We start from the raw sequence: 27747 nt of genomic DNA on the forward strand, positions 1-27747 counted from the left end.
GCAGTTGGTTACCTACAAGGGAGCACCCGTAAGACTGGCAGCTGCTTTCTCAAAAGAAATTATGCAGGACAGAAGGCTTGGCACAAAATATTCAAAGTGATGAAAACCCAGGATCTACAAGCAAGAGCTCTTTATCCAGCAAAGCTATCATTTAGATTTGGAGGACAGATAAAGAGCTTCCCAGACAAAAATAAGCTAAAGGAGTTTATCAATACCAAGCCAGTATTACAGGAAATGTTGGAGGGACTTGCCCCGCCCCCATCTTTACTGAAATATAATAGACAATTAGTTGCTTGTATTTACATTGTACAAGTCAATGAGTTATTTTTTTAGTTATAGTTGGCATACAATAATACACCAATTTCTGTTGTATAACATAGTGAACAGAGATCCACATAAATCGCAAAGCAATCAGCCCACTAAATCTAGTAACCTCTTCCTCCTTACATATTAATACATTATTAACCCTCTTTCCCATGCTATACTCTACATCTCCATGTCTATTCTGCAACTATCCATTTGTACCTCTTAATGGAGGGACTTCTTTAAGAAGAAAAAACATGGATCAAAATCATGAATAAAAAATGGTAATATAAACTCATATTTATATGGGCAAATAATTTTCAACAAAAAAGCCAAAACATACAGTGCAGAAAGGAAAGCCTCTTCAATAAATGGTGCTGGGAAAACTGGAAAGCTACCTGCAAAAGAATGAAACTATATTGTTGTCTATGACCACAAACCAAAATTTACTCAGAATGGATTAAGGACCTGAATATAAGAACTGAAATAATAAAAAGCTTAGAAAAATACATAGGAACTAAATTCAAGGACCTTGAACTTAAAGAGGATTTTAGGAATTTGACCTCAAAGCAAGGGAAGTAAAAGCTAAAATAAATGAATGGGACTACATCAAACTAAAAAGCTTCCACTCAGCAAAAGAAATTATCAGCAAGGTAAAGATACAACCATCTGAATGGGAAAATATATTTGCAAACAATGCCTCCAATAAGGGTGTAATATCCAAAATAGACAAAGAACTCATACAACTCAATAACAACAACAACAACAACAAAAATGATCCAATCAAAAAATGGGCAGAGGACCTGAACAGACACTTTTCTCTAGATGACATACAAATGGCTAACAAATATTTGAAAAGATGCTCAACATCACTAGCTATTAGGGAAATGCAAATCAAAACCACAATGAGATACCGTCTTACATCTGTCAGAATAGCTATAATCAACAGGACAAGTAACAACAAACGTTGGAGAGGATGCAGAGAAAAAGGAACCCTCATGCACTGCTGGTGGGACTGCAAATTGGTACAGTATGGAGGTTCCTCAAAAAACTAAGAATTGATCTACCATATGATCCAGCAATCCTTCTACTGGGTATTTACCCTCAAAACTTGAAAATCCATATCCGAAATGATATTTGCACACCGATGTTCATAGCAGCATTATTCATAGTGTCCAGGACATGGAAGCAACTGAAGTGTCCTACAATAGATGATTGGCTAAATAAGCTGTGGTACATATATACAATGGAATATTACTCAGCCATAAGAAGAGACGAAAAACTGCCATTTGTGACAACATGGATAGACCTCGAGCTAATCATGCTAAGCAAAATAAGCCAGACTGAAAAAGTAGAAAATCACATGATGTCACTTATATGTGGGATATAAACCTAAAAGCAACAAATGAGCAGGAAAAACAAACAGAGACTCATGGACATGGACTAGTGGTAACCAGCAGGTAGGGGGTAGAGGAGTAGGGGGTAGGTAGATGATTAAAGGGGGTCAAATATAGGGGGATAGGGGAAGTGTGAAGTGGGTAAAGAGGATTAAATATATGGTAGCTGAAGAAAACTGGAGTTTGGGTGGTAAACACACAGTAGAATATACATATGTCAAATTATAATGTACACTTGAAAATTCTATAATTGTATTAACTAATGTTACCCCGATAAACTTAATAAAAACATGTTAAAAATGGTAATAACTACATATCTATCAACGAATACATCAAATGGAAAAGAATTATGTACTCCAACCAAAAGACAGGGTGGCTTAATTGATAAGAAAACAAGACTCCTACATATGCTGCCTACAAGAGACTCACTTCAGATTAAAAGACATACAGACTAAAAGGAAGAGGATGGAAAAAGATATTGCCTTGATGGACCTAGAAGGTATCATGCTGAATGAAGTAAGTCAGATAGAGAAAGACAAATACCACATGATTTCATATACAGGTAAAATCTAAAGAACAAAATAAACCACAACAGCAATAACAAAAATGGAAACAAACTCATAGATATAGAGAATACTTTGAGGGCTACTAGACAGGAGGGGGTTTGGGGGGGGATGGTGAAAAATGATAAAGGGATTAAGAAGCACAAATGGCTTGTTACAAAATAGTCATGGAGATATAAAATGTAGTATAAGGAAAATTGTCAACAATGTTATAATAAATATGTAAGGGGGAAGAGAGGTACTAGATTTAGTAGGGTGGTCACTTGGTAAGTTATATAGACCTCTAATCACTATGCTGTAAAACTGAAAGTAATATATTATTGTATGCCAAATACATTTGAAAAAAACCTCATTGAATAGTATAATGTAAATATGAGCAAATAATTGCCTATTATATTTCAGTAACTTGCCAGGGAGAAAAAGGCAAGTTAAGCATCATATACTTCATAATGCCCAGAAACATCACTGTATTACTGCATGGTACAATAACTATCCATAAAGGTGACCTTTATTTATTTTATTAATCGAAGATTTCCATCAAAAGTAGTTAACAAAGGTTTAACTATTTAAGCAGTAAAACTTACCTGGGATAGATAAGTGAGGCTTAATTGAATCAATCAACTACCATAAGAATCGTTAGTAGAGCAGTAACCAGATTATTATAGTTGGCAAGAGGACTATCTCTCAATTAAGAAATTAGGAATTTTTTTTTCTGTTGAGGGCCAATATCTACAGAAATTAAGGCATTTAATTTTTCTTTTTTTCAACTTTTCTTTTTTTCTTCTCGTAAATATACCACATTCAATTCACCTTTTTTTTTTTAAATTAAGAACTAGAGGCTTGTGTAAAAAATAAAATTCAGCTCCATAATCAGACCGAGAGGAGGAAAAGAGAATAATGGAAGGAGGATAATTTGATGTATATTAATCATTATATATTTGGTGCTTTATACCTTTCACTTTTTTTTTTTCATTTTATGGAGTGTTTTCATGTATGTAATCTAGTCAGAACAATCTTATGTGGTAAAGCAGTTATCATTAAACCAATTTTATAGATGAATTGGAGGCACAAAAAGTTAAAATGATTTCTCAAAGCTCACTCACCTAAGAATGAAGCCGAGCTTGTATTCAAGCCCACATCTTCCTCCTCTTTGAAGCAGGAAATGGGAGAAAAGAACTGGAAGAGAAAAATGTCAGTAGTTTTTGAGGTGTTGGCAGTATCATTTTACTCTGGTTCTACACTCTCATTTCCTTGTCTTTCAAATGTTGATTAACTAATTGATTATGACATCTTAACTATACCATCCTAGAGACTCCATGTGAATGGAAATTTATTACCATGGAAATAATTTTCTGAGCTACAGAGATAGTGTCACCCTAATAGTTCCCTACCATTAATTTAGACTGTGGAAGTTTTTCTTTCTCCCTCCCACCTCTGTTAAAAAAATCCGACAAGAAATAATTAGTCTAAATTGGCTCCTCGGTTGAATCATTGCAATCAGCCTTGTTAGAAATATTAAGACTATTATCGACTCTCATTATGTAATCTATTTATATCTAAATGTCTCATCAGTCTTGTGGTATTTAAATTTGTCAGTTAGTTTCCAAAATCTGCCAAATTCCCAACAGACTTCCCATAAAGAAAGAAACAGGGTAACAGGATATTTCCATGGTCTCTCCTTCCTTTTTGGCAAGATTTGAATGGCCTTTAAAGGACCTACATGCTACAATGAGCCGGCAGTCTTTTCAGATCTCATTTCTTTGTTCTTTCTACCTTGTTTGAAAAGAACAACAACAACAAAAAAACCCTACATTTTATGACTTCGTAAATTCATTTACATTAGTTTCAGCAGGAGTGAATAATTTATTATAGCAGTAAAAGGAAAAAAATATGTAGTTGCCTTTCGTAACTAAAACAATTCAGAATTTCAAAGAATAGCCCTATTTGTAGAGAGATTATGCATATGGCATAGGAATGGTCTTGTCCTAGGAAGTAAAGCATTTGTTTTTGGATAAAAGCCAATAAAACCTGAAGAAATAAAATAGAGGATGAATCTAAAATACCTGTGATATTTATAGTAAGTGTGGCAGGTTAATTTTGATGTCAGGAGATAGCAATTTTGAATTATTATGTTAGAAACAAATATATTTTTTTACCCTTGGAAGGAAATAATGAGATGTTTTAAAAATTTTCATGTGGTATATATAATGCATTTGGATTATTAAAAATAATTAAATTTGAATGTGAAAAGATAGGGGATATCTGCTTATTAAGGAAAATATCTTTAGTTGTATTAATGCACATGGTATTCAAGAGACATATTTAGTTGTACACAATTTTAAACTTCAACCTAACATCTCTATTTATTTTTACCCAACTGTTAACTAATATTTGAGAGACCCAAAGTTTGGATCAAAATATCTGACCACTGAAATCAAAGAAATGATGAGGGGGGAAAATATGGTTAAACAGAGTATAGTAGGCTAATTTGGGGGAATCCAAAACAGAATTTAGAGATAGCCATCATTATCTAGAAATCAGAGACTTAGCTTTTGTTCTCATATACTTTATAAAGTCTCTTACCTTGGACTTTTCAGCAAAAAGTATAACACTATGTATGTATGTATGTATGTATGTATGTATGTAGTGTGTATGTATGTGTATGTATGTATTTATTACTAAGATATAATTGACTTATGACATTTTAATTTTGGATGTTCAACATAATGATGCAATATTTGTATATATTGCAAAATGACTATCTCTATAAGTCTAGTTAGCATCCATCACCACACATAGTTACAAATATTTTTCTTTTGATGAGAACTTTTAAGATCTACCCTCTTAGCAACTTTCAAATGTGAATACAGTATTATTAACAATAGTCACCGTACTGTACATTATATCCCCATGACTTATTTATTTTATAATTGGAAGTTTGTACCATTTGACCACCTTCACTCATTTCACCCACCCCTCAACTCCTTCCCACCTCTGGCAACAAATCCATTTTCTATATCTATGAGTTCAGTGTTATTGTTGTTGTTTTCACATCCTCTATTTAAATAAACAAAATATTTCATCAACCAGTGACTATGGATTCCCCCTCAGCTGACAATTACTACAGTAGAGTTACCAATATGTAACAGGTCAGAAAAAATATTTCACACAGATCTCAGTCAGTGTTTTATTTAATATTTTATGTAACTTCACAGATGAAAGAAAAATCTGTAACTTGAAAATTTATTTCACTTTCTAGAAAAATACTATAAATAATTTTGGTAAATAGTACCAAAATCAAATAAACTCCAATGAAAGGTTCATCTAATATAATTAAAACTTGAGATTTCTAGGAAATGATAATAATAGATGTGAGTTGCTTGATTTAGATCTTGGAGTTTAGGAGTGAAATAATGTAATGTTTTATTTATTTATTCTTCCCTTACAGATGACTTGTTTAAAGTTCACAAGCTTAAGCCAAATCTGAAGTGGCGACAGGCTTTTGACAGCTACTTAAAAACTCTGCCTCCATACTACCTATTAGTATGTATTTATGTGTATATACGTATTAACTGTATCAATGATGATTCTTGTCACAAGAAATGCCAATGAACCAAAAACTTTACCCCTGAAATAAGATATATTTTTTAAATTTATAAATATATGTGTTGCCATTGTCTTCTCAAATTATGCATAAGAGCTTGGAGATATCATGGTGATACAAAAAGAATGGTTTATTTTATTTTCTCTAACTGCCATGGTTATTTTTATAAAACACATCTATGTTTCTCTTATTAAAACTAACCTTATGAAATTATCATTTGGAATTTAAGAAGAATAGGTCTAGATTCATGTATTTTATCAACTTCCCTTTTTAACTCTAGAAATTCTCAGTATGGGGTTTCCCTCTGAAAAAGAATTCTAAAGACATCATATTTACTTATCACCTGTTAAATGTGTCCTAGACACAGCATGAAATAAGGGCACCGGCGTGTGGAGGGGGGCTCCAAAAAGAATACAAAACTACTTTGCCTCACTTGGGTTTTTACAATTTGAGAAATGTATTCATGATGATTTGGAACTAGTCACATAATCCAAATCAAGATTTATTAAAATCACTTCAGAGGCGGATGTGGTAAACTTTAAGCTAAGTTTCTAGAGATGAAAAGGCAGAACCATTGGTGTTTGGTGTCACTGGGAGGAGAAATTGGGGTGTGTTAGTATTTACCATGGCAGGAATGGGGTGCACAATAAAATGCAATGTGAAATAATGTCATGACTCGGGAATTAAGACTGAAAGCAATTTACCTGTTTGAATTTGCTGTTACTTGCTCTTCTTATCCCACTCTCTTCTGATTTTTTTTTTACTTTCTGCTCCTTCTCTGCTATTTTCATTGCCACTTTTTAATGTTCCATGTTTGGTTTTATGTGCAGCACCTTGACTTCTAAGAAATGAATCATGTCCCTTTGCCCCTTATAACTGAACTTTGAGTATTTTAAGATTTATTCTATTCTTACTGTTGTGTATTTTGTTTCCTTATAGCCATTAAAGAAAGCACTAAGGATGATGGGAGCTCCAAATCTGATATCAGATAATTTAGATTGTGGACTTAGTTACAGTGTTATCTCTTACCTTAAAAAACTCAGCCAACAGGTAGTATTGGTAAAAACGAACAAACAAAAATCCTTTGCCCTCAGAAGTGCATTTCCTTATTCTCTAGTGTAATTGTAATTTTTCAAATTAAATGTGTATATATTTCTACACCTTATTGATTAGTACTAATGTGATTCTCTATGGCTTCCGGCTTCACCATTAAACTGCAGTTAAGGGTCTGTCAGTATCATCTGATGCTGTGCCATTTCTCCTTTTGTTTGCCAGTTTGTCCTACCCATAAACTGGTTGATATTTTGTGGCCTAAGAGGGGCAGAGGCTTAATAGAGTTATTTCATGGGTCACATTTTGTCTTATCCTCAACCTAGTTTATACTTGAATTACATTGGACTAGAGCATCCCCCCTTTTTAGGTCAGCACACTGAGGCATGGTGTGATAAAATGACTTGTCTAAAATTAGTTTTTAGGCAATAAATATCCATATGCTTTTCCTTGGAGAGGGGGAGATGAGACTAGTGTTCCTCATACTGGAGGTGATAGGCCCTAAGGGGACCTGAAGAGTGGAGTTCAACCTCCTCTCTTCTTGCCCTCCATCTGTTACTTTATAACCACAACTCATTTGCCATTATTCACCTTGTCCCTTGCCTGCCCCTCTCTATTAGTACCTCATTCTCCACTCACCCCTACTTATCATATTTCTCACCTCTACCTAGCCCATTCTTACAGGATGGATATGTTTGAGAACTACTGAGTTAGAGCTTTACTGTCATACAAATGTGTTATGTTATATGACAAATTCATGTAGCAGCTTTACTTTCTAATGCACAAGTGTATTCCCAGGTAGGGAACAGTTGTAGCATTTGCAATGACTACAGTACTTTAAGTTGGATATGTTTGCAAGTTAGGCCTTTAAAAAACAGAGAGTAGTAAGCAAAAAAGTGGCAGATTTCACTAAAGACCCAAAATGCCTCCACAATTTGGGATGCTGAAACACCTTGCTAGAACTTAAAGTACGGTCTGGAGTTTACCAGCACCTACCAGTCCAGTGTGCTCATAACTGCAAAAGAAAGGAAAGACAAACCCAAATTTCTGGTCTACAAAATGTCCCCTTAACTTCTGTTCCTCTCTGCTGATAGATTTTTGTTGTTAATGTTTTGTTTTGGTTATTGATTGATTGATCCATTGATTTTTATATTTTTTATTTGACATTTACCTTAGGCCTTTAAGGCTGTGTCAGCAGGGTGTGTCCACAAGGAAGAATAGTGAACAGAGTTGAAAGTCATGCAAGTTCTGGGACCTTCTGGGACACATTGCTTGTATGGTTTTATAAATGAGCTTTTGGGACCATTTATGGAAACAGATCCTTCATTTGCTCTTATCCCTTATTTCATGACATAATTTTTTTAAAAAGATAATAAACGTACTTAATTCTAATGATGAGGGAAAATTAATGACTATCTCTAACCAAACCACAAAAAATTCAAAATTATTTTGGGCTTACAGGACATTGGTGGAATTCTACCTTTTAGAGAAAAAGAAAAGATCATTACTAATTACTAATTTAAAATAGCTCTAATTACTAATTGAATAACTCTGTCACTAGTGTTCCTTGAACTATCTCAGATGTATGTAAATCACAAAATATGCCCAATATATTGCTACAATACACTCTCAAGATCTATTTATCATTATGGTATATTAGTGTCTATTAAGAGAATTTTCAGTTTTAAGTTAGTAAGAAATTTATTTGTATTTATTACAAATTATTTACTGATAATATTTGTTAAATTAAGCTTTACTTTTTTTGGATGGTTTAATATTAGAAATAAACAGTTTAATTTTTTCAGAAATTATGCCAATCTATGTAATCTGAATTTTAATTCTAGTTTACATTTATAAATACAGAGTCTAAAACCTTTATGTCTGGGTTTGAAATTAGTATGTTGACTTAGACTAGATTTTACAATAACAAAATGAGATTTTAAATGTCTATGAATGTAATTTCTATCCATGGTTTCCATTCCCTCATGATTCAATCATAATTTTGACACTAGACAAGATAAAAAAAAATATATATATATATATATATATTATTTGTCTTTCTAGCCCCCTCTCTATTTGCTTTGGTAATTCACAGAAGCACAGGAAAATGTTTAATTACCCGTTTTTCTGTGATGTCCAATTGAAAATTGTTCTCTTGTGTTCTTAAAGTATCTTTCTTAAGTAGTAAAAATGACAGTGATAATATAGATCTTTTCATAACATACTATGTACTTTGATTTTAGACAAAACTAGAGTCAGAACGAATACTAGCATCAGTGGGGAAGAAACCTCCCCAGGAAATTGGAATCAAAGTGAAAAATCATTCTGGAGGTGGTGTGTTCTTGACTCACAGTAAAAATTTTAGAAAACTTTTGAAAGAAATTATAGGGGAAACTTCACTGAGACTGACAGAAATGAATACGAAAGAATTTACTGGCTTCCAAGTAGGGCTTTTAAACAAGGTAAATTGTGACATAAATAATTTACATTTGCATGTTTTTCATATTTAGTTTTGAAATAATTACAATCCTGTATTGGACTTTATAGTTATTGATGGACCAGTTTAGGAATTATCCTGCCAGTATGGAATGAAATGTACAAAATATGTTTAGCGGGTAATGTCTGTGAAAGATAAAGGGTAGAGGGAATAGAAGTGAGCAGGGTGAGCCTTCAGGCCTCAGTGCTGATCTAGCACCTGTGAGGGGAAAGGAGGAAGGAGGAATGGCTATGAGCAGCCTCAGACATCGGCGTAGCTGGGAGAAAGTCTTGGCCAGCCCAGCGGGGACCTCTGGCACCAGGATTCCCCATAGGGGAGCTCTATGTTGGGCAGAACTGGCCAGGCCCTAACACCCCCACCATTCTCAGTCACTGGCTGAGGGCGGCCTGGGAAGAGCATGGCCTCAGCTCAAATGCTACAGCAGATCCCTAAGGCACCACAGCTGGAGGCACTCAGCTAGCTGCACTCCTTCAGGAGCAGGCTTTCCTTCTGTGGGGAGATCCCAGCAACTCACCTCCAGGGCTGCCAGAGGAATACATCTGATTACAAGCAGCAGGCCTGCAAGGCTGCCACAACCATAAACCCCAGGATTTGATGTTTTAAATGACATACTTGAAAAAGGCTATTCCTAGTGGTGTATTTAATGCTTTGTGGGTGTATTAGAATTCAGAACAAGGCCAGCAAGTGAGAATTTTCCACCGGGAAAATTCTGCCATAATCAATTATATTGAATATAGAGTCCTTCGCTTAGATTTTAAGAGAGTTAAGAATTATATTTCTACATTAAAAGACTCAGGAGTAACTGAAAATATTTGTTTCATTTCTAATAGGATTTGAAACCTCAGACATATAGAAATGCTTATGATATTTCACGTAGAGGTCTTTTAGACCAGTTAACCAGAATGAGATCCAATTTGCTGAAAACACACAAATTTATTGTGGGACAAGATGAAGGTAAGTGATCGCAGAAGTTGTTTTTCTTGATTAGGAAATGACAAGCTGGACATACAAAAGAAGTGTTTATTACATAACAAGTAGGTTATTTTGTAATACTTTAATGCTTAGAATGGCTATTTTCACTAAATCCCTATATCTACCCAGGCACAAGTTTTTTGTTTAAAGGGAAGTATGCATTAATCAATGCATATATTATACTATCATGCTTTAACTCTTATGAGCCGCAAGATAACCCCATGAAATAGATACTATTTCATAGATATGGGAACTGAGAGTGACATTTTAGTAATTTTCCCAGGTTTAGCAAGTTGGAAAGTGGCAGAACCTTGGTCTGTCATATTTCAGGAATTGTATGCCCCAACACTATACCACCCAGCCTATTCAATCCAGAACTCCTCATGAAAAGAGAAAAACTGATAGTGTCCAGGATAATTGGTGATAGTGTAAAATTCCCCTAGACTCTGTTTTGTTCAGTTTATACAAGGTCATTTGTCCATTAAAGTGTGCAAATAAGCCTGGTCAACCTCCTGAAATTATACACCAATTTTTATGGGAAGGGGGGCTTTTCTATGAAGAGTGCCTGTAGATTTAGTCAAATTCTCCAAGAAGGTTAGGCCCACTAATCAATGTTCTCTGATGATAAGATAAAACCATGAGGCCTAAGCTCTTTAAAATGCAGAATAAATTTAGTGTTTTGAGTTGAGATGGTGTCAGTCCAATGAGAAGTCAGCTAATTCTCAAACTTGGTTTGAAGGGTTAGAGAGTTGTTCCTGGCCTAATGATTTGAGCTTGGAGGCAGTAGTGATGATAGACTGGCAATGAGTGGGATGAAGAGAGATGATTTGAGGTCCTAGAATGCTAGATTTGACATTTTAGGTTATTGGATGCCAACATGCATATTACTAAGCCAGACTATGAACATGTTCTCTCAAAAGGACTGTACACTTCAGCTGTATAACATCTGTTTCTTTTCTGGTGACTTGCAGATTCTCTTCATAGTGTTCCAGTAGCACAAATGGGTAATTATCAGGAATATTTAAAGACACTGGCTTCTCCACTTCGAGAGATCGATCCAGATCAACCCAAAAGACTGCATACTTTTGGCAACCCATTTAAACAAGATAAGAAGGTAGGATACCTATTTCTGTTTCTGCCCAAATTGTGCTATTCTTGCTATAATTCATTCTTCTTGGCAAGATGAATATAAATCAGAGGTTCTCATTCTGTTTATTTAAAAGATAAAATATTACTCTAGGGTTATTTGTTTATGGAAAGTGGGGGCCTCCTGATGCAAGAGTGTCTTGGTTAAAGAAAATAACAGCTGGCATTTATTGAGTACTTAGTAGGAGCTGGTATTTGAACTGATCACATTTAATTCTCACAACCATTCCACATATGAGTATTACTGTCTGCCCTTTAATAAGAAGAAATGAAGGCTCGCAGTGATAAAATGACACAACTGATAAGAGCCAGGATTTAAACTTACATCTTTCCAGATTCAGAGTTTATATTCATTCCCACCTCCACACATTAATTTATATAATATTAAAATCACTATTTATTTCCTCAGTTTCCATTTTTCAGATGTCTAGTGCTTTATCTAGATAGTGGCAAAGTGTCAAAGTGTTTCTCTTGAAATTTGAAGTACTAGGTGATGTTGCTTTATTTGAATTGTCCTACTAGAGATCTAAATGTGAGGGGTATGTGTATGTGTGTGTGTGTGTGTGTGTGTGTGTGTTTGTGTATGAGAGAGAGAGAGAGAGAGATTGACCATTTAAGCATGAAGACAAAAGATTATATCTGCACTCACGGAGGAGACCATTGTTATTAAGGTGAAGACCAGGCAGTAATCTGTTCTGTAACAAAACTAGACTGAATAGTATTCCACTTCACCCCAATCCTCAATTAATTGGAGTTTTCCTGACTCTTTCTGTGTCTTGGATTCCTCGTTTGAAGTACTAGAGATATTGTTACACCTATCTCATAAAGCTGTGGAGGATTGAGTTAGCACATCTATACTGTTTAGAATATTACTGGACATGTAATAGATGCTAGCAAATATGTTTTCCCCTTTCTGTTGTGTTTTCCTTTAGAAAATGCTTTGTAAGTCATTTATCATGATTTTCTTCAAATAATGGGAGCACATATTCTTGGGCTATCCTTGGATGAGAACGGCTTTTAGCTGACCTTCTATACTGCTGGTTCTCATCTTTTATATATCCCCAATAATGAAAAGCCCCTCATTTCTGTACAGCACCAAAGTGGATATATTTGAATCTCTTTGAGGTAATTACATTTTCCATCTACCTGTTCTTTGCCATGTACATGCAGCATTCTGTACAGTGTTACTCAGTATTGCTTAATGATGAGTTTGAGCACACAAAAAGGGATGATTTCTCTTACCAAGTGTTGATTCAAAATGGTTTATACTTCTTCAGAAAGGTAACTGTGGGTTTATTCCCATTTTGGTTGCTGAGAGTTGCTCATTCCTCAAGCCTTCTGGTTAATCAGGATTGGGTTATGCTTGACCTTGGCCAACACCTTATGTTTTAGTTTCCTACTTGTTCCACTTAGACTGGATTAAAATTGAGTAGCATTTTCTAAGAACAGAGTCTATGTGGGATATGATAAATCTTTGGCCCATGATTAAGACCTGTACTGGTGATGTAATACATAATCGTGTAGCATATGAAGAATGCTTGCAGTATTGTTTTTAATGGAATATGTTCAATGATGTTTTTTAGGGAATGATGATTGATGAAGCAGATGAGTTTGTAGCAGGGCCACAAAACAAAGTGAAACGTCCTGGAGAACACAACAGCCCTCTGTCATCTAAGAGAAGGCGGAGTATGTCCCTGCTGTTGAGGAAACCACAAACACCACCTACTGTAACTAACCATGTGGGCGGAAAGGGACCACCCTCAGCCTCGTGGTTCCCATCTTATCCAAACCTCATAAAACCCACCCTTGTACATACAGGTATAGAGTAGTGGTTGTGATTTCCTTATGGCTCCTAGAGGACTAAAACACTATAAACAATTTTTTCCTTTGCATTAATCTATTTTGTATTCAGTTTAGTTTATTAAGTAAACCATTATGAAATCATCAATGTGGTAGGTACAGAGGGCCCTGGGGGAAGCAGAGACCCCGTTTCAAGGATCTCAATTTCAGTGAGGGGGAAAATATCCATACTTACATAGTAATTAACACAAGATAGAAAAATGGAAAGATATGAGCATGATTGCCTTGCTGTGGCAAGGCATAATGAGGTACAAACATTTGGAGGTGTGCACAAGTCAGAATGATAGAGCAGGCTTCCAAGGCAGTAGAAGAAATGGGCTCAATAAGAAGATGGGTCTATACTTGCTCTTTGTGTCCTCATCTCTTTATGCTATAACGCAGTGCAGTTTGGCTCTCCCTTCTCCACTTCACTGAAACAGATCTCCTCAAGGTCCCCAGTGTCTGGCATGTGTTGCCATTACTTCTTAGCATCATTTGACACAGTTTTTCACTACCTCCCCTACGGAAATTTTCTCAGGGTTCCCAGATACTACAAACTCCTGTTCTTTTTTTCCCCTTTAATAGTGACACTTTTTCATCCTCTTTTTCTGGTTTCTCCCCTTCTTTCCCACCTCTAAATAGTGTAGGGACACAAAGCTCAATTTTGGACCCTCCTCTTCACTGCAGTCTCTCTATAGGTGATCCCATGTAGACTTGGGGCTTTAAATAAGATATACATTTCAACAATTCAGATATTTATACCTCTAGACTACAACTTACTCTAAACTTCAGATTCAGATTTAACCATGGACATGGTATCTTCACTTAGGTGACTAATAGACATAAAACTCAGTAGGTTTCATTTGTTTCTACTGAACTCCTAGAGACCTTTCCTCTCTCCAACACAGGTCTACTTGCAGCCTTCCCCAGTGCAGGTAATGACACCATCTACCAGTGTGCTGGTAAAGCTGTGACAGACGACTATCCATGGGTGAGGGGATTGGAAGGGTGGAGAAGTCCTAGATTGTAGTGTTTGCAGATTTCCACAGTATAATGCCAACATTATCAATGTCAAGTTATCAGTATGAGGTCACTGAACCAAATCAGGGAGAGTTGGGCACAATTCACTCTTGTGGGCAGTTGTGCACTAGCACCTGCACACCCCTGGCACTATTTACCAAGCAGTTCAGGTGAAAGACTATAGAATCATCATGACTTCTCTTTTGTTCTTCTCTCACTTCGATCCATTATTAAGTCCAGACAACTTGATGACAAATATAATTATTTTATCCTAGTTTCTCTCTATTCCTCAATCTGTGCTGCCATCATCTGTCACAAGGCTACTATAGTAGCTTCTTCTTTTTTTCTTTATGTATTAATTTATTTAATCCTTACAACATTTCCATTTTCTTATGAGAAAACTGAGGCACTAAGATGTTAACTTAGCCAAAGTTATACTTAAAGCACGCTTCCATCTTTATAATCACCAAAAATAACAAAATGTAACAGTTATTTTTTATTTTTTTTGATTAGTTTGTTCTTTTTATTGCTTAAATTCTACACATAAGTGAAATCGTATATTGTTTATCTTTCTCTACCTGACTTAAATACCTTCTAGGTCCATCAAAGCAATATATTTTTCCATTCCCTTCCTTTTCATATATAGGGGTCTTGTTTTCTTATGCTTTCAGCCAGTCTATATTTTGGTTGGAGCACTTAATTCTTTTCCATTTAAGGTACTTTTTGATAGGAATGTAGTTGTTACCATTCTTTATTCCTGTTTTTGATACATGTTTTTAATTCTTAAAGAAGTCCCTCCAACATTTCCTGTAATACTGGCTTACTGGTGATAAATTCCTTTAGCTTATTTTTGTCTGGGAAGCTCTTTATCTGTCCTTCAACTCTAAATGATAGCTTTGCTGGATAAAATATTCTTGGTTGTATATCCTGGGTCTTCGTCCTGTTGAATATTTTTTGTCAAGCCCTTCTGTCCTGCATAGTTTCTTTTGAGAAATCAGCCGTCAGTCTTATGGATGTTCCCTTATAAGTAATTATTTCTTTTTCTCTTGCTGCTTTTAATATTCTTTCTTTGTATTTAACCTATGGCATTTTAATTATGATGTGTCTTGGTGTGGGCCTCTTTGGATCCCTGATTTTTGGAATTCTCTGAGTTTCCTGGGGTTTTATGTCCATTTCCTTCACTGAGTTAGGGAAGTTTTCTATTATTATTTCTTCAAACAGCTGTTCAACATCTTAATTTTCTTCTGTTACGCCGATCAGACAACTATTTGAAGCCTTAATAGTGTCCCATATCCCCCTTAAATTATTTTTGTAGTCTTGCCATTTTTTTCTTGCTGTTCTGATTGAGTGCCCTGATTGACTTTCCTGTCCTCTAGATAAATTTGATCCTCTTCTTTATTCACTTTATTTATTCCTTTGTTTATTCCATGTAATATACTTCTCATCTCAGATAATGTGTTCTCCATTTCAGACTGGTTCCCTTTCAGAATTTCCATTTCCATTTTTATATTTTTTATCTCTTTGTTGAAGTTCTCTACATTTCCCAAAAGTTCATTGAATATCCTTATAACTAGTGTTTTGAACTCTGCATCTGTTAGATTACTTGACTCCACCATTTCTGGATCTTTATTCTGTTTTCTCATGGTTTCTGCTTCTTTGCCTTCCCATTTTGGCTGCCTTCTCATGTCTGTTTCTATGTACTAAGTAAAGCTCCTAAGTCTCCCGCTCTTTTTAGTGTGGATTTGTGAAGTGGGTGTCCAGTGGCACAGTCCTGAGAGGGGTTCAGCTACAGGCCATATTTAGCCCCAGCCTGTGCCCCTCCAGGGCCACCTGTTAAGATTCAGCAAGCAATCCACAGGTGCTGTACTTATAGGCCACACCAGAAACTGAAGCCAGCTGCCTCCACCAGTGTGAGTCTCAGCAAGGAGCCCCTGACTCGCTGAGGATACACCTGGATGTGTCTTGGGTGGGGCTTCGAGTTGGGGGGGTGGGATTTCAGGGAGTCCTCTGGGCGGAATGACCTCTGTTATCCAGTTCGATGGCATCGCAGCTATGGCGGCGCTGTGTCAGGTGCACTGGTAGGGGGAGGGCTCAACAGGGAACAGTGGATGCAATTGGCGCTTCTGTACCAAGCAAGTCTCACCTCAGCCCTCACTCCGACAATGTCTCCCTTAAGTCCCTGGTGCCCCCCACGCACAGCCAAATGAGCACTGGTGCTCAGAGCAAGCAGATCCGTCACTGTGGAAGTCTGCTTACAGATGTGGCCCCTTTAAGAGGCATCTGCCCCTGCTGCAACCTCCATCTTACGCAGCCGCTCTGGACCGGGCTGCCCCGTGTCCTCGCCGCATCCTACCTTCTGCTGTTGCAGGGTGATTTCATAGTTCTCTCACTAGTTGTAGGGCTTGTTCATCTAGATCCCAGGCAATTTTTCCTTGCTGCTGCTCCTTGTCTCCATCACAACTTTGATTTGGATGCCAGAGGGATGAACAGAGCCTCTATCATCTACACAATTTTTTTCTCTCCCCCCTAGTAGCTTCTTATTTGATTACCAGGCTGCCCATCATCTCATCTAACCCATTTTCTGCTCTGCCATGTCCATCCTAAAAACCCATTATCAACTTCCCTATATACTCACAACAGAATCTGAACTTCCAACTCTAGCTTCAAGCTCTGCACAACGTGGCTCTGCCATCCTCTCCTAACACATATCCTATCCATGTCCCCCTCATTCTCTCTGCCTCTGTCCTTTATGGTTACAACTGAGACCCTCATAGGGGTCCTGTGCTTGCTCTTATCACAGCCTGGAATTCTTTCTCTGCGTGTGCTCAGAGCCAGCTCTTTCTCCTCCTCCAGGATCTGCCCCAGGGACATCTCTTCAGAAAATCCTGCCTGACCACCCCATCTCCTGAGGCTGCCCCTGCTGTTCTCTGTTACATCCCTGCTTACTTCTCCCTAACAGACATGCGAATTGTCATTATTTTATTTGCTCATTGTGCACTTAAAAGTTTGACTTCCCCATAAGATATAAGTTCTATAAGGGTATGGGTTGTTTCTGTCTGTCTTATTCCAACTGCTATTCCCCATCTCCTGCCATGGTTCTTGGCACAGAAAGGATGAGAAAATGAAGTAGGGGTGTCAGATTAAGAACTTTTGAGGCAGAGAGGAGGAAAGTTGAAGGGGGCCCACATAGTCTTTGTATCAAGCTCAGTAAAACATGACATTTTATAGGTAAATTACAGAAATCATAACACTAAGTAAGACTTGCTGCTTTTCAGCTAGTAAAGCACTAAATCATGAGTGCCAGAGACCTCAGAATATTTATTAGTTATACTATCTTAGTTTCCATGTGTATTCATAGTGCTATTAAGAGAAGAAAATGGTTTTGTTATTTATCTTCCTGAGCTCAAGTTGAGAGGTCTCAGACTCCATCTGGTACATTCTCTTGCTTTATGAAACAAACACTTTTCTCAAAACTGAGGAGCACTGGGATCTACCTATGGGACTGGTATGATGCACCTACCTCACAGCTCAACTTCTTAATTTGGTTTCCAGATGCTACTGTCACTCATGATGTCTTTGAAGAGAAGATGGAAAATGTTCAAATTCTATCTGACGGCTTCTTGTCGAAATCTGCACCAGAGCTTATGAATAGGGCAGGAGATGGTATTCCAAACAACCAATTAGATTCTCTCTCTGATGACTTCATTAGTCTACGGAAAGATGGCCTGATTCACAAACCTGGTAGTAATGCAGTTACAGGAGAAAACAAAAACTTCAGTGTCTCTGCAGATGATCAAAAAGTCTCAGTAACATCTACTTTGGGAACTGTGCCAAATACATTGCAAATAACTCCTGCTATGGCACAAGGAATCAATGCTGACATAAAACATCAATTAATGAAGGAAGTGCGAAAATTTGGACGAAGTAAGTAGTGATGAAAGAATATCTATCAATAATGTAATGGAAGGTTCTTCTCACTGTATAATAATTCAGGATAGATTCAAGCTATCTCTTGAGGTGCATCTTTGGGAAGCATAATTTAAAGTGATTCCCCTTGCTTTAACTGAAAAGATCCAATATACCTTTTGCTCTTTTTCCCCTTACTTATTGTAATTGTTTTCTTTTGCTGCTCTAACAAATTACCACAAACTTGTTGGCTCAAAACTGTATTATCTTAATCTTGTGGAAATTAGAATTCTGAAATAATTTTCACTGGGCTAACATGAAGGTGTTGGAAGGCCAGCAGTCCTTCTGGAGGGTCTGGGGAGAATCTATTTCCTTGCCTTTCCCAACTTCTGTAGGCTACATGTGCTCCTTAGAGCATGGCCCCTTTCTCTATCTTCAAACCAGCAATATCAGCACCTTCTCTCTTCTCTAATCTCTGTTCCCATCCTTACATCTTTTGTCTAACTCTAATTCTACTGCCTCTGTCTTATTATTTGGGCCTACATGCTCAAACCTGGGTAATCTCCCCATCTCAAGATCCATAACTTAATTACATCATCAAAGTAAAGTCCTTTTTTCCATATAAGGTAACATATCCACAGGTTCGGGGATTAGGACATGGACAACTTTAGGGACCATTATTCAACCTACTACATTTGATTTGTGTTTACGAGCATTTCCTTAGTAGATATGTGCAGATGTTTTGATCTGAGTGTTTAAAATACAAACTATATCTAACTTTTCACCCATGAAGAATAATTACTCAGGATGTGTAAAGACTGAATTTTATTCTCATTCATATTTTTTAAATATTGAAGTGTGTTTTTTTTAATATCTTCAGAGTATGAAAGAATTTTCCTTTTGCTCGAAGGAGTGCAAGGACCTCTTGCAGTCAAGAAACAATTTGTTGAATTTACCATCAAGGAAGCTGCAAGGTGAGTATAAAGAGGAACTTTGTTCTTTTTAAACAGTAGGGCCCAGTGCAGGACAGGAGAAGGAACAGGCTTTGCCTTGCTGTTCTCAAACTTTGGCCCTCACACATAGCTAAAACAGTCTCCAGAGGCCTCTAGACTGATATTATCTGAGTCCAACTCATTTACCCAACTCCGGAGCCTTGAGGGCTCATCTCAGTCTGAGGTGAGCTTGGGCCCACAATTGGCACTGTTAGTATTTGCTGAACCCTATCTTTACATGAGGAAACATTGTTATTCTATGTAGATTATCAGTTCCATTTGTACTTCATACAGTGCCTTGCACATCACAAGTGCTTTAAGTATCTTTTGGTTAATGAAATTTATCTTTATTTTTAGGTTTAAAAGACGAGTCTTAATTCAGCACCTTGAGAAGGTACTAGAAAAAATAGATTCCTACCACCTTCTCAACAACGTTAATCACATCAACAACAGATCATCATGTTAATGCAAAGACCAAGGAGAAAAAAGGACACGTTTTTGTGCTATAAGATGGAACAAGATAATGTTGAAGCTTCTTGGAATGTTTTAGTCAATTGCCTTCTAGCAGCTAAGAGAAAGCAGTGGAGATTTTTTTATCTTATGAGTCTCTGGCAGTAAAAGCTGGCTTTACCCTAAGAATTTTCTCTGAAAGTATTAGTTCGTTGTTTTGTCGTTTCTCTTACCAAGTGAGGAAAGTAATGTTATTAATGCAGCAAGTTAAATTAAGTAAACACTGTCACCCTTACCACAGGTAATAAGGGTTCACTCATTTGAATTTTGCTCTTCTGGGCATTTCCAGAGTGACTAAGGGCCACCTCCAAGTGGAGCACTGTTTTGTGCACTTACCTTTTAGAAAGAATGGCTGTTCAGAATACAACTGGTAATCTTGTGTGTGCCGAACAGAGTTTTCAACAATTCCTAGTTGTGCCTTTTAAAGCATGCAATATTTAGGACAGTTTGAATCAAAGAATAAGAAAGCTGCTACTTGGGTAACTTATTTCTCTGTGGGAGGGGACAGGGAAAGTCACCAAACAATCTACCTCCAAATCTCTTCTATTTTGTCTAGAGACATTACAAAGTGCACCTGAGGCAGCCCTAACTCCTGACATTTGTTCTTTCATGTGATGACTGAATGTCTTCAGGTGGACTTGAACATTCTGTGCTTTGAAAGCACTAAAAGAAAAAATAATGTATATATTTCATTTAATGTTTATACAAAGGTTTATATGGAACAGTTTGCATTAATATGAAAAAATTATGTGTACAAAGATATTTTGACTTTGCATATATAAAATAAATCATTTTATTGATTTTCACAAGTTTATCAATGCTACAGAAATTTCTAATTTTGTCTTTCTTGTAATTTATTGTTCCTTTAAGAAAATAAGTACATACTCTGCATTAAGATGTTAACATATGGATTTAAATTTTAAAATGTCAGTCACAGAACTGAGCGATGGTGGTGAAAATGATGGAGTAAGGTACTTTAGGGGTCACTCTCTCATCAGAAACACTGAAAACACTAGAAAAACCTATCAGAGTCAAGTTTATTGGAATTCTGAAAGATAGTCAAAGATTTGCGACAACCAAATAAATGCTGAATCAGGAGAAAAGCATTGAATCATGATAGTAGAGTTCATGGCATTTTAATTTATTCTTTACCAATCCCCCTCCCTTGCATAGCAATGGTTTTGAAGATGACAACCTGCATTCCATTGTGGGTTCCTGATTCTGGAAGGAGAAAAGTGGGCCTGATTCCCAAGGAGCTGTGTTTGTTTGTTTGAACCTGTGGGGGAGGGGTGGTGCTCCCTGAAGGACTGACACAAGAGAATTATTTTTGTTTCACCTAACACCAAATTCTCTTAAGGTAGAAAATGGCTTTGTGGAGGATGGTCCTCAAAAACATTGAAATATTTCGTAGCTGAAGGAAACTGGACTCTGGGGGGTAATCACACAATAGCATATATAGATGTCAAATTATAATATACACTTGAAAATTATATAATTGTATTAACCAATGTTACCCCAATAAACTTTAAAAAATGAAATAAAAATTGTTAACATAAAAACAAACATTGAAAAGCAAGAGAATAAGCTGCTGCTGTGTATGACAAACAATAGACATGTCAAAATCCTGAAAGGAAAAACTGGGGAGTGAGATACTTTGGAGATATTTTGAAATGCTTCCATATATACTTGGGTATCTAGAAAACCATGTGCATTCCTTGGGCAGAACTCAGAGTAAGAAAAGACCTGAGAAGACATATTAGTATTTCACTTCTGATAATCTTTAGGCTCAGCACAATAATAGAACAACTAGTTAAAAGATCAATAAGGAAATAGAGAACTTGAACAACACCATAAACCAATTAGATCTAATAGACACCTGTAAAACCAATTAGATCTAATAGACACCTGTAAAACACCACCACACCCAACAACAGCTGAGTACATAGTTTTCTCAAGTACTCATGTAGTATTCTCAAGTACTGATCATATATTAATCCACAAAACAAATCTTAATACATTTTAAAAGATTGAAGTCGTGTAAAGTAACTTCTTTGCCATAGTGGAGTCAAACTAGAAACCAACAGAAACTGGACCCTCGCCTCATATCATATATAAAAATTAACTAAAAATAAACCAATACCTAAGTATAGGAGGAGGTAAAATCATAAAACTAGTAGAAGGGAACTTTGGAGTAAACCTTCATGACCTTGGATTAGGCAATAGTTTCTTAAATGTAACACAGAAGCACAAGCGACAAAAGAAAATATAGATAATTTAATTTCATCATAATTAAAAGCTTTCGTTTGTCAAAAATCTCTATCAGAACATGAAAAAACAACCCATAGGGATGGGAGAACGTATTTGGAAAGCATACTTCTGATAAGAGTCTAGTATCCAAAATATAAAATAATTCTTTTGACTGCAACAAAAAGACAATCTAAGAAAATGGGCAAACGATGTAAAAGATATCTTCAAAGAACATATATGAATGGCCAACAAGCATGTGAAAAGTTGTTCCACTTCATTAGTCATTTGAGACATGCAAATCAAAACCATAATAACAACTATACGTTTGTTCTCTATGAACTTGTTTCTGTTTTGCTTGTTCACTTGTCTTGTTTTTTAATTTCACATGTAAGTTAAATCATATAGTACTTTTCTTTCTCTGTCTGACTTATTTCACTTAGTATAACACCCTCAGGTTCATTCATGTTGTCACAGACAGTCAGATTTCATTTTTTCATGGCCAAGTAATATTCCATTGTATAAATGTGCCACTCCTTTATCCAGTCCTTTATCAATGAACACTTAGGTTGCTTCCATATCTCATCTATTGTAAATAATGCTGCAATAAACATAGGGGTGCATATAGCTTTTCAAATTGTTGTTTCGGATTTCTTCAGATAAATACCCAAAAGTAGAATTGCTGGGTCATAACATATTTCTACTTTTAATCTTTCGAGGATCCTCCATACTGTTTTCCATAGTGTATTCACCAATTTGCAATACTACCAACAGTGCATGAGGGTTCCCTTTTCTCCACATCCTCGCCAATACTTACTGTTTGTTAATTTATTGATGATAGCCATTCTGGCAGATGTGAGGTGATATCTCACTGAGGTTTTCATTTGCATTTCTCTGGTGATTAACGACGTTGAGCATTTTTTCATATGTCTATTGGCGATCTGTATGTCTTCTTTGGAGAAATGTCTGTTCAGGTTTTCTGCTGATTTTTTAATCAAATTGTTTTTGGTGTCTAATTGTATGACTTTCTTATATATTTTGAATATTAACCCTTTATCAGATATATCATTGGTGAATATCTTTCATTCGGTAGGTTGTCTTTTCATTTTGTTGATGGTTTTCTTTGCTGGGCAAAACATTTTTAGTTTGATGTAATCCTATTTGTTTAGTTTTTCTTGTGTTTTCTTTGCCCTAGGAGAATCATCAGAAAAAAAATTACTAAGAGCAATGTCAACAAGTTAACTGCCTATGTTTTCTTCTAGGAGTTTTATGGTTTCAGGTCTTATATTTACGTTTTTACTCCACTTTGTGTTTATTCTTGTATATGGTATAAGAAAGTGGTGTAGTATCATTTTTTTTGCATGCCCAGTTTCCCAACACCATTTACTGAAGAGACTGTCTTTGCTTCATTGTATATTCTTGCCTCTTTTGTCATAGATTAATTGACCATACTGGCATTGGTTTATTTCTGGGCTCTCTATTCTGTTCCATTGATCTATGTGTCTCTTTCAATGCCAGTACCATTCTGTTTTGATTACTATACCCAGGTAGTATAGTTTGATATCAGGTAGTAGATACCTCCAACTTTGTTCTTTCACAAGATTACTGTGGTTATTTGTGGTTAATTTGGGGTCTTCCATATAGATTTTAAGATTATTCATTCATTTGATAGACATTGCACTGAATCTATAGATTGCTTTGGGTAGTATGGACATTTTAATGATGTTAATTCTCCCTATCCATGAGCATGGTATATGCTTCCATTTATTTGTGTCTTTTCAATTCCTTTTTTAAATGTCATAATTTTCTTTGTACAGGTCTTTTACCACCTTGGTTAAATTTATTCCTAGGTATTTTGTTTTTTTTCTTGATGCAATCATATATGGGATTGTTTTCCATATTTCTCTTTCTGACAGTTCATTATCGGTGTATAAAAGTATAAAAATTTAAATATTAATATCTGAATATTAATTTGTATCCTACTCCTTTACTGGATTTATTTATCAATTCTAATAGTTTTTGGAAGACTCTTTAGAAGTCTTTCTATATAGTATCATGCCATCTACAAACATAGAAGACATTTGTTCACTGCTGGTCCTTTACACTAGCTCTTTCCTCTGCAGGAATCACTGTATCTTATGTCTTTTCATCCTTCTCCTCTCCTCAAATGCTACCTCCACAAGGAAGCCTTTTGCCACCTTATGTAAACTAGAACCCTTAGTAATGTTCTCTTTCAGCCCCTCGTTTCCATCGTAGCACTATGATTTGTGGCCACTTGGTTTGTTTCTTGGTTCGGTGTCTGTTCTGTGTGCACAAGTACTGCTACCTGTCTACTTGATATTCATTCCTCTTTCTTTCTCATTACTGGAACCCTGATTTTGCCTTGGATGGCCATGTGTCCTTTAAAAAATATTACCATCCCTTGCAGTGAGGGATAGTCCTTTGACACAGTTTTGACAGCGAGATGTTAGCTGAGAGTGTCAGGGAAAACCTTTCTTTTTGGAACCACTTTTTCCTATTTCCACTTTTCTCTCCTTCTTGTATTCCCAGGGCACTCATGATGCCTTGAAGTGGAGAGCTTAAATCCCCTGCCTTAGTGTTGTGCTGATTCATATTGGAGTGTTTGATGAAATTATGTAATGGGCTTTTTCCCTGGAACATCTAAGTCATTGAAAAGATAATTGAAAAATTGAAAAGTAGGTGTACCAAAACTCACAATATTATTTTCAATTTGAATATTTTTTATATCCCAAACAGAATGTATTATAATTTTACATTTTGGCTTTAATAGAAGTAAACTCGACAATCATATTTTTAAAGTATACTTTGCCAATCTCATTTTTGAGTAGAGAATTGCCATGTGCAACAATTTCTCTTGCCAAGTGATGATATATAATGCTTTTTATTTAACTTTAGCTTACTGAAAGTTCTTCCGTAGGTTGCCACTGTGACTAGTGTTCAATAAAAACCTCAAGACTACTTGTAAATGTGAGTAAGACTGCATAAAGGAAAATTAATGACTTAGTTTTAAGAGGTTCAAACATAATTCTGATGCATTACAAAATACTGATATTGCTTCTGCTTTAAACCGATTATTTTAGATAAAATTTCTACAGAACATATAATCTCAGATGTACTGGAAGTGGTACTAAAGAACATGAGTTCTCTGAGATTGTCCTGAGTTTTTGGAATTCCTTCTTTAATCTGATTAAATTTAAAGCCATTAGTGACATTTATTCAAATTTTTAAAGGGGACTTGTAGTTCTTCACAAGAAGTAGAAGGAAGTTTCTCAAATTATCACGTTTGATACTTACAACCAACTTCCTATAAAAAGCATGGACGAGCAAGTATATGCCACCTGTGAACATGTCAGTCAAAATTAGAAGTATAATAGAAATGATTGTTTGTCCTAAATGTGCTGGAGAACTTAAAAAAATGTGCTCAGGTCCTTAAAGTCCAATCTCATGGTCTACACAAAGGACCTAAAAGATATCTATGAACTAGCTATAGCTATCTCCCAGAGCCGCAAGGCCAAGATTTGGGGAAACTAGGCTAATCCTGTGATTGGCAGAATTACAACACAAGCTGAATTCACACATTCTCAAGGTCTCTTCAGTTATCTTGAGGGCACTGATTAGGAATGAACAGGATCCTGAAAATTATAATGGGACGTAGATGCAGACTCTGATGGAGCTGGGTACTTTGAACCCCTACATTCTGTGAAATGATTTTCCAGTAGAAGCAAAACTCCCTTTTGTCTGAAGAGGTTATTTCCTCTTTGCCTGAAGAATGTGTAATAGTCTCACCTGAAGTATCAACCTTGTAAGACACAATTGATCTTTCTCAGAAGCTGCATCCACCACCTCTCTTTCCCTCAAAATCTTATAATGAGCCTCAAGTTCTCATATGCCAAAAAGTAAGTGGTAAAGTGTGACTCTGCAGAGGTACAGAAGTTATCATAAAGAACTACATAATTTTTAAATCTATATGCACAAAATCCTGTGCATACATGTGGAAATAGTTCTTTAGGGTGAGGCATGAAGGTAGAAGAAAAATACAGTTGAATCAAACCAAATTTGTTGATATTGAGTCTCTGGATTCAATGTTTTTGCTTCATGGGACTAGGGAAGTCTCTTATAGTTACTTGGTCGATGTCTTAGTTCATTCAGGCTGCTGCTCTAGCAAAAAAAAATACCATAGACTGGTAGCTTGAACAACATTTATTTCTCACAGTTCTGGAGATCGGGAAGTCCAAATCAAGGCACTGGAAGATTTAGTGTCTGGTGAAGGCCTTCTTCCTTGTTCATAGATAGCTGTCTTCTTGCTGTGTCCTCATGTGGTGGAAGGGGGAAGGGAGCTCTCTGGGGTGTCTTTTATAAGGGCACTAAACCCATTCATGAGGGCTCCTATTTCATGACCTAATCACATTCCAAAGTTCCCACATTCTAATAATATCACATTAAGCATTAGGATTTGGACATGAATATTGAGGGTACATACACATTTTAATTTACTGCAGTTGGTCAACTGAAAAATATCCCAAAGGACTTACTTAAGGAAAAGTGCAAGAACTTCTTTGGCGCACTGCAGAGGAAGAAATCCAAAGGCTTAAGAAGATTGGAACGTTAGAGTGAAATTATCATATAAGATTTGTTCACTCACCTCAGTTTAGAGGATAAAACTTTCACCAAAGCTGTGATACATTGCTTTCTAGAGGGAGCCCAGGCATCCTTGAAGAGCTTTGTATTGACTCTTCTCTATTAGTCAGAAATTATTGTTAGTTTGCCCTCTAGGAAGGGCCATGGTACACTGCTAAATATTTATGTTGTTAATCATTATCCCAATCTGTAGCCAATTACTAGGGTGATGTGCAATGACAAAAAGTTAAGTAATCAGAATTCTAAGAGATTATTTGATGCTGGCTCTGAAATGACACTAATGTTTGGAGAAGGAAAACTCTGTGGTTCACAGGTCAGAGAAGTGGCTTATGGAAGTCATGGAACCAATGTGGTTTTACCTCATGTCCATTCAGTGGTTAGTCCCTGAATTTAGCCTCTGGTTATTTCCTAGAGTAGACATATTCAGAATGACAGAATTCTCACTTTGTTTTTATAATCCATCAAATGAGGGCTCCTATGATAGGAAAAGCCAAGCAGAAGCCACTAGAACTATCTACCTATAAAGAAAGTAAACCAAAACCAACATTTCATCCTAGAGGGACTAGAGTAATTGTGGCACCATTAAGGATGAAAGGTGCGGGGTGGTTACTTTATGACATCCCTTTCAATATACCTATTCTTCCTATACAGGAAGAGACGGATCTTGGAGAATGACAGCTGATTATAATAATCCAACTGAAGCTGCTTTTCTACATGTTGTTTTGTTGTTTTAACAATCAATACATTCTCCGGCACCTGGTATACAATATTGATTGCACACATGCTTTTTCCCTTATCAATAAATATCACCAGAAAGAGTTTGGCTTTAACTGAAAAGGTCAACAATGCACCATCACTTATCTCAGGCTTATATCAACTCTCTTAGGCTTGTGTCATATTATAGTCCTTGGAGACTTTGATCACCTTCTCCTTTACATTAGACATGACACTCTTTTTTTTTCTTTTTGCATTAATGGTATTATTCTATTTGAGAAAGAAGTAACAACTAATGTAGACACATTGACAACACACTTGAAAGACAGAA

General features: G+C 36.2%; 1 protein-coding gene across 9 annotated transcripts in view; it reads left to right on the forward strand.

The window, feature by feature from the left end:
- Window positions 1-20605, forward strand: part of LOC107499425 (integrator complex subunit 6-like) — a 62325-nt gene extending 41720 nt beyond the window's left edge. For 2 of the 9 annotated variants that reach the window (XM_016123557.2, XM_016123560.2), the window contains 9 exons: window positions 5712-5806; window positions 6807-6917; window positions 9161-9379; window positions 10245-10368; window positions 11358-11500; window positions 13116-13350; window positions 17944-18315; window positions 19178-19271; window positions 19647-20605. In XM_016123557.2, coding sequence (XP_015979043.2) covers window positions 5712-5806; window positions 6807-6917; window positions 9161-9379; window positions 10245-10368; window positions 11358-11500; window positions 13116-13350; window positions 17944-18315; window positions 19178-19271; window positions 19647-19755 — 1502 coding nt within the window. In that variant the 3' untranslated portion in view covers window positions 19756-20605. Of the gene's footprint in view, window positions 1-5711; window positions 5807-6806; window positions 6918-9160; window positions 9380-10244; window positions 10369-11357; window positions 11501-13115; window positions 13351-17943; window positions 18316-19177; window positions 19272-19646 lie in introns of those variants that run through there. The other 7 variants (XM_016123558.2, XM_016123562.2, XM_016123561.2 and 4 more) reach the window with 5 other exon arrangements.
- The last annotated feature ends 7142 nt before the right edge of the window (window positions 20606-27747 follow it).

Source organism: Rousettus aegyptiacus, unplaced genomic scaffold (assembly GCF_014176215.1).
Source record: "Rousettus aegyptiacus isolate mRouAeg1 unplaced genomic scaffold, mRouAeg1.p scaffold_m13_p_9, whole genome shotgun sequence".
NCBI classification, from domain to species: domain Eukaryota; kingdom Metazoa; phylum Chordata; class Mammalia; order Chiroptera; family Pteropodidae; genus Rousettus; species Rousettus aegyptiacus.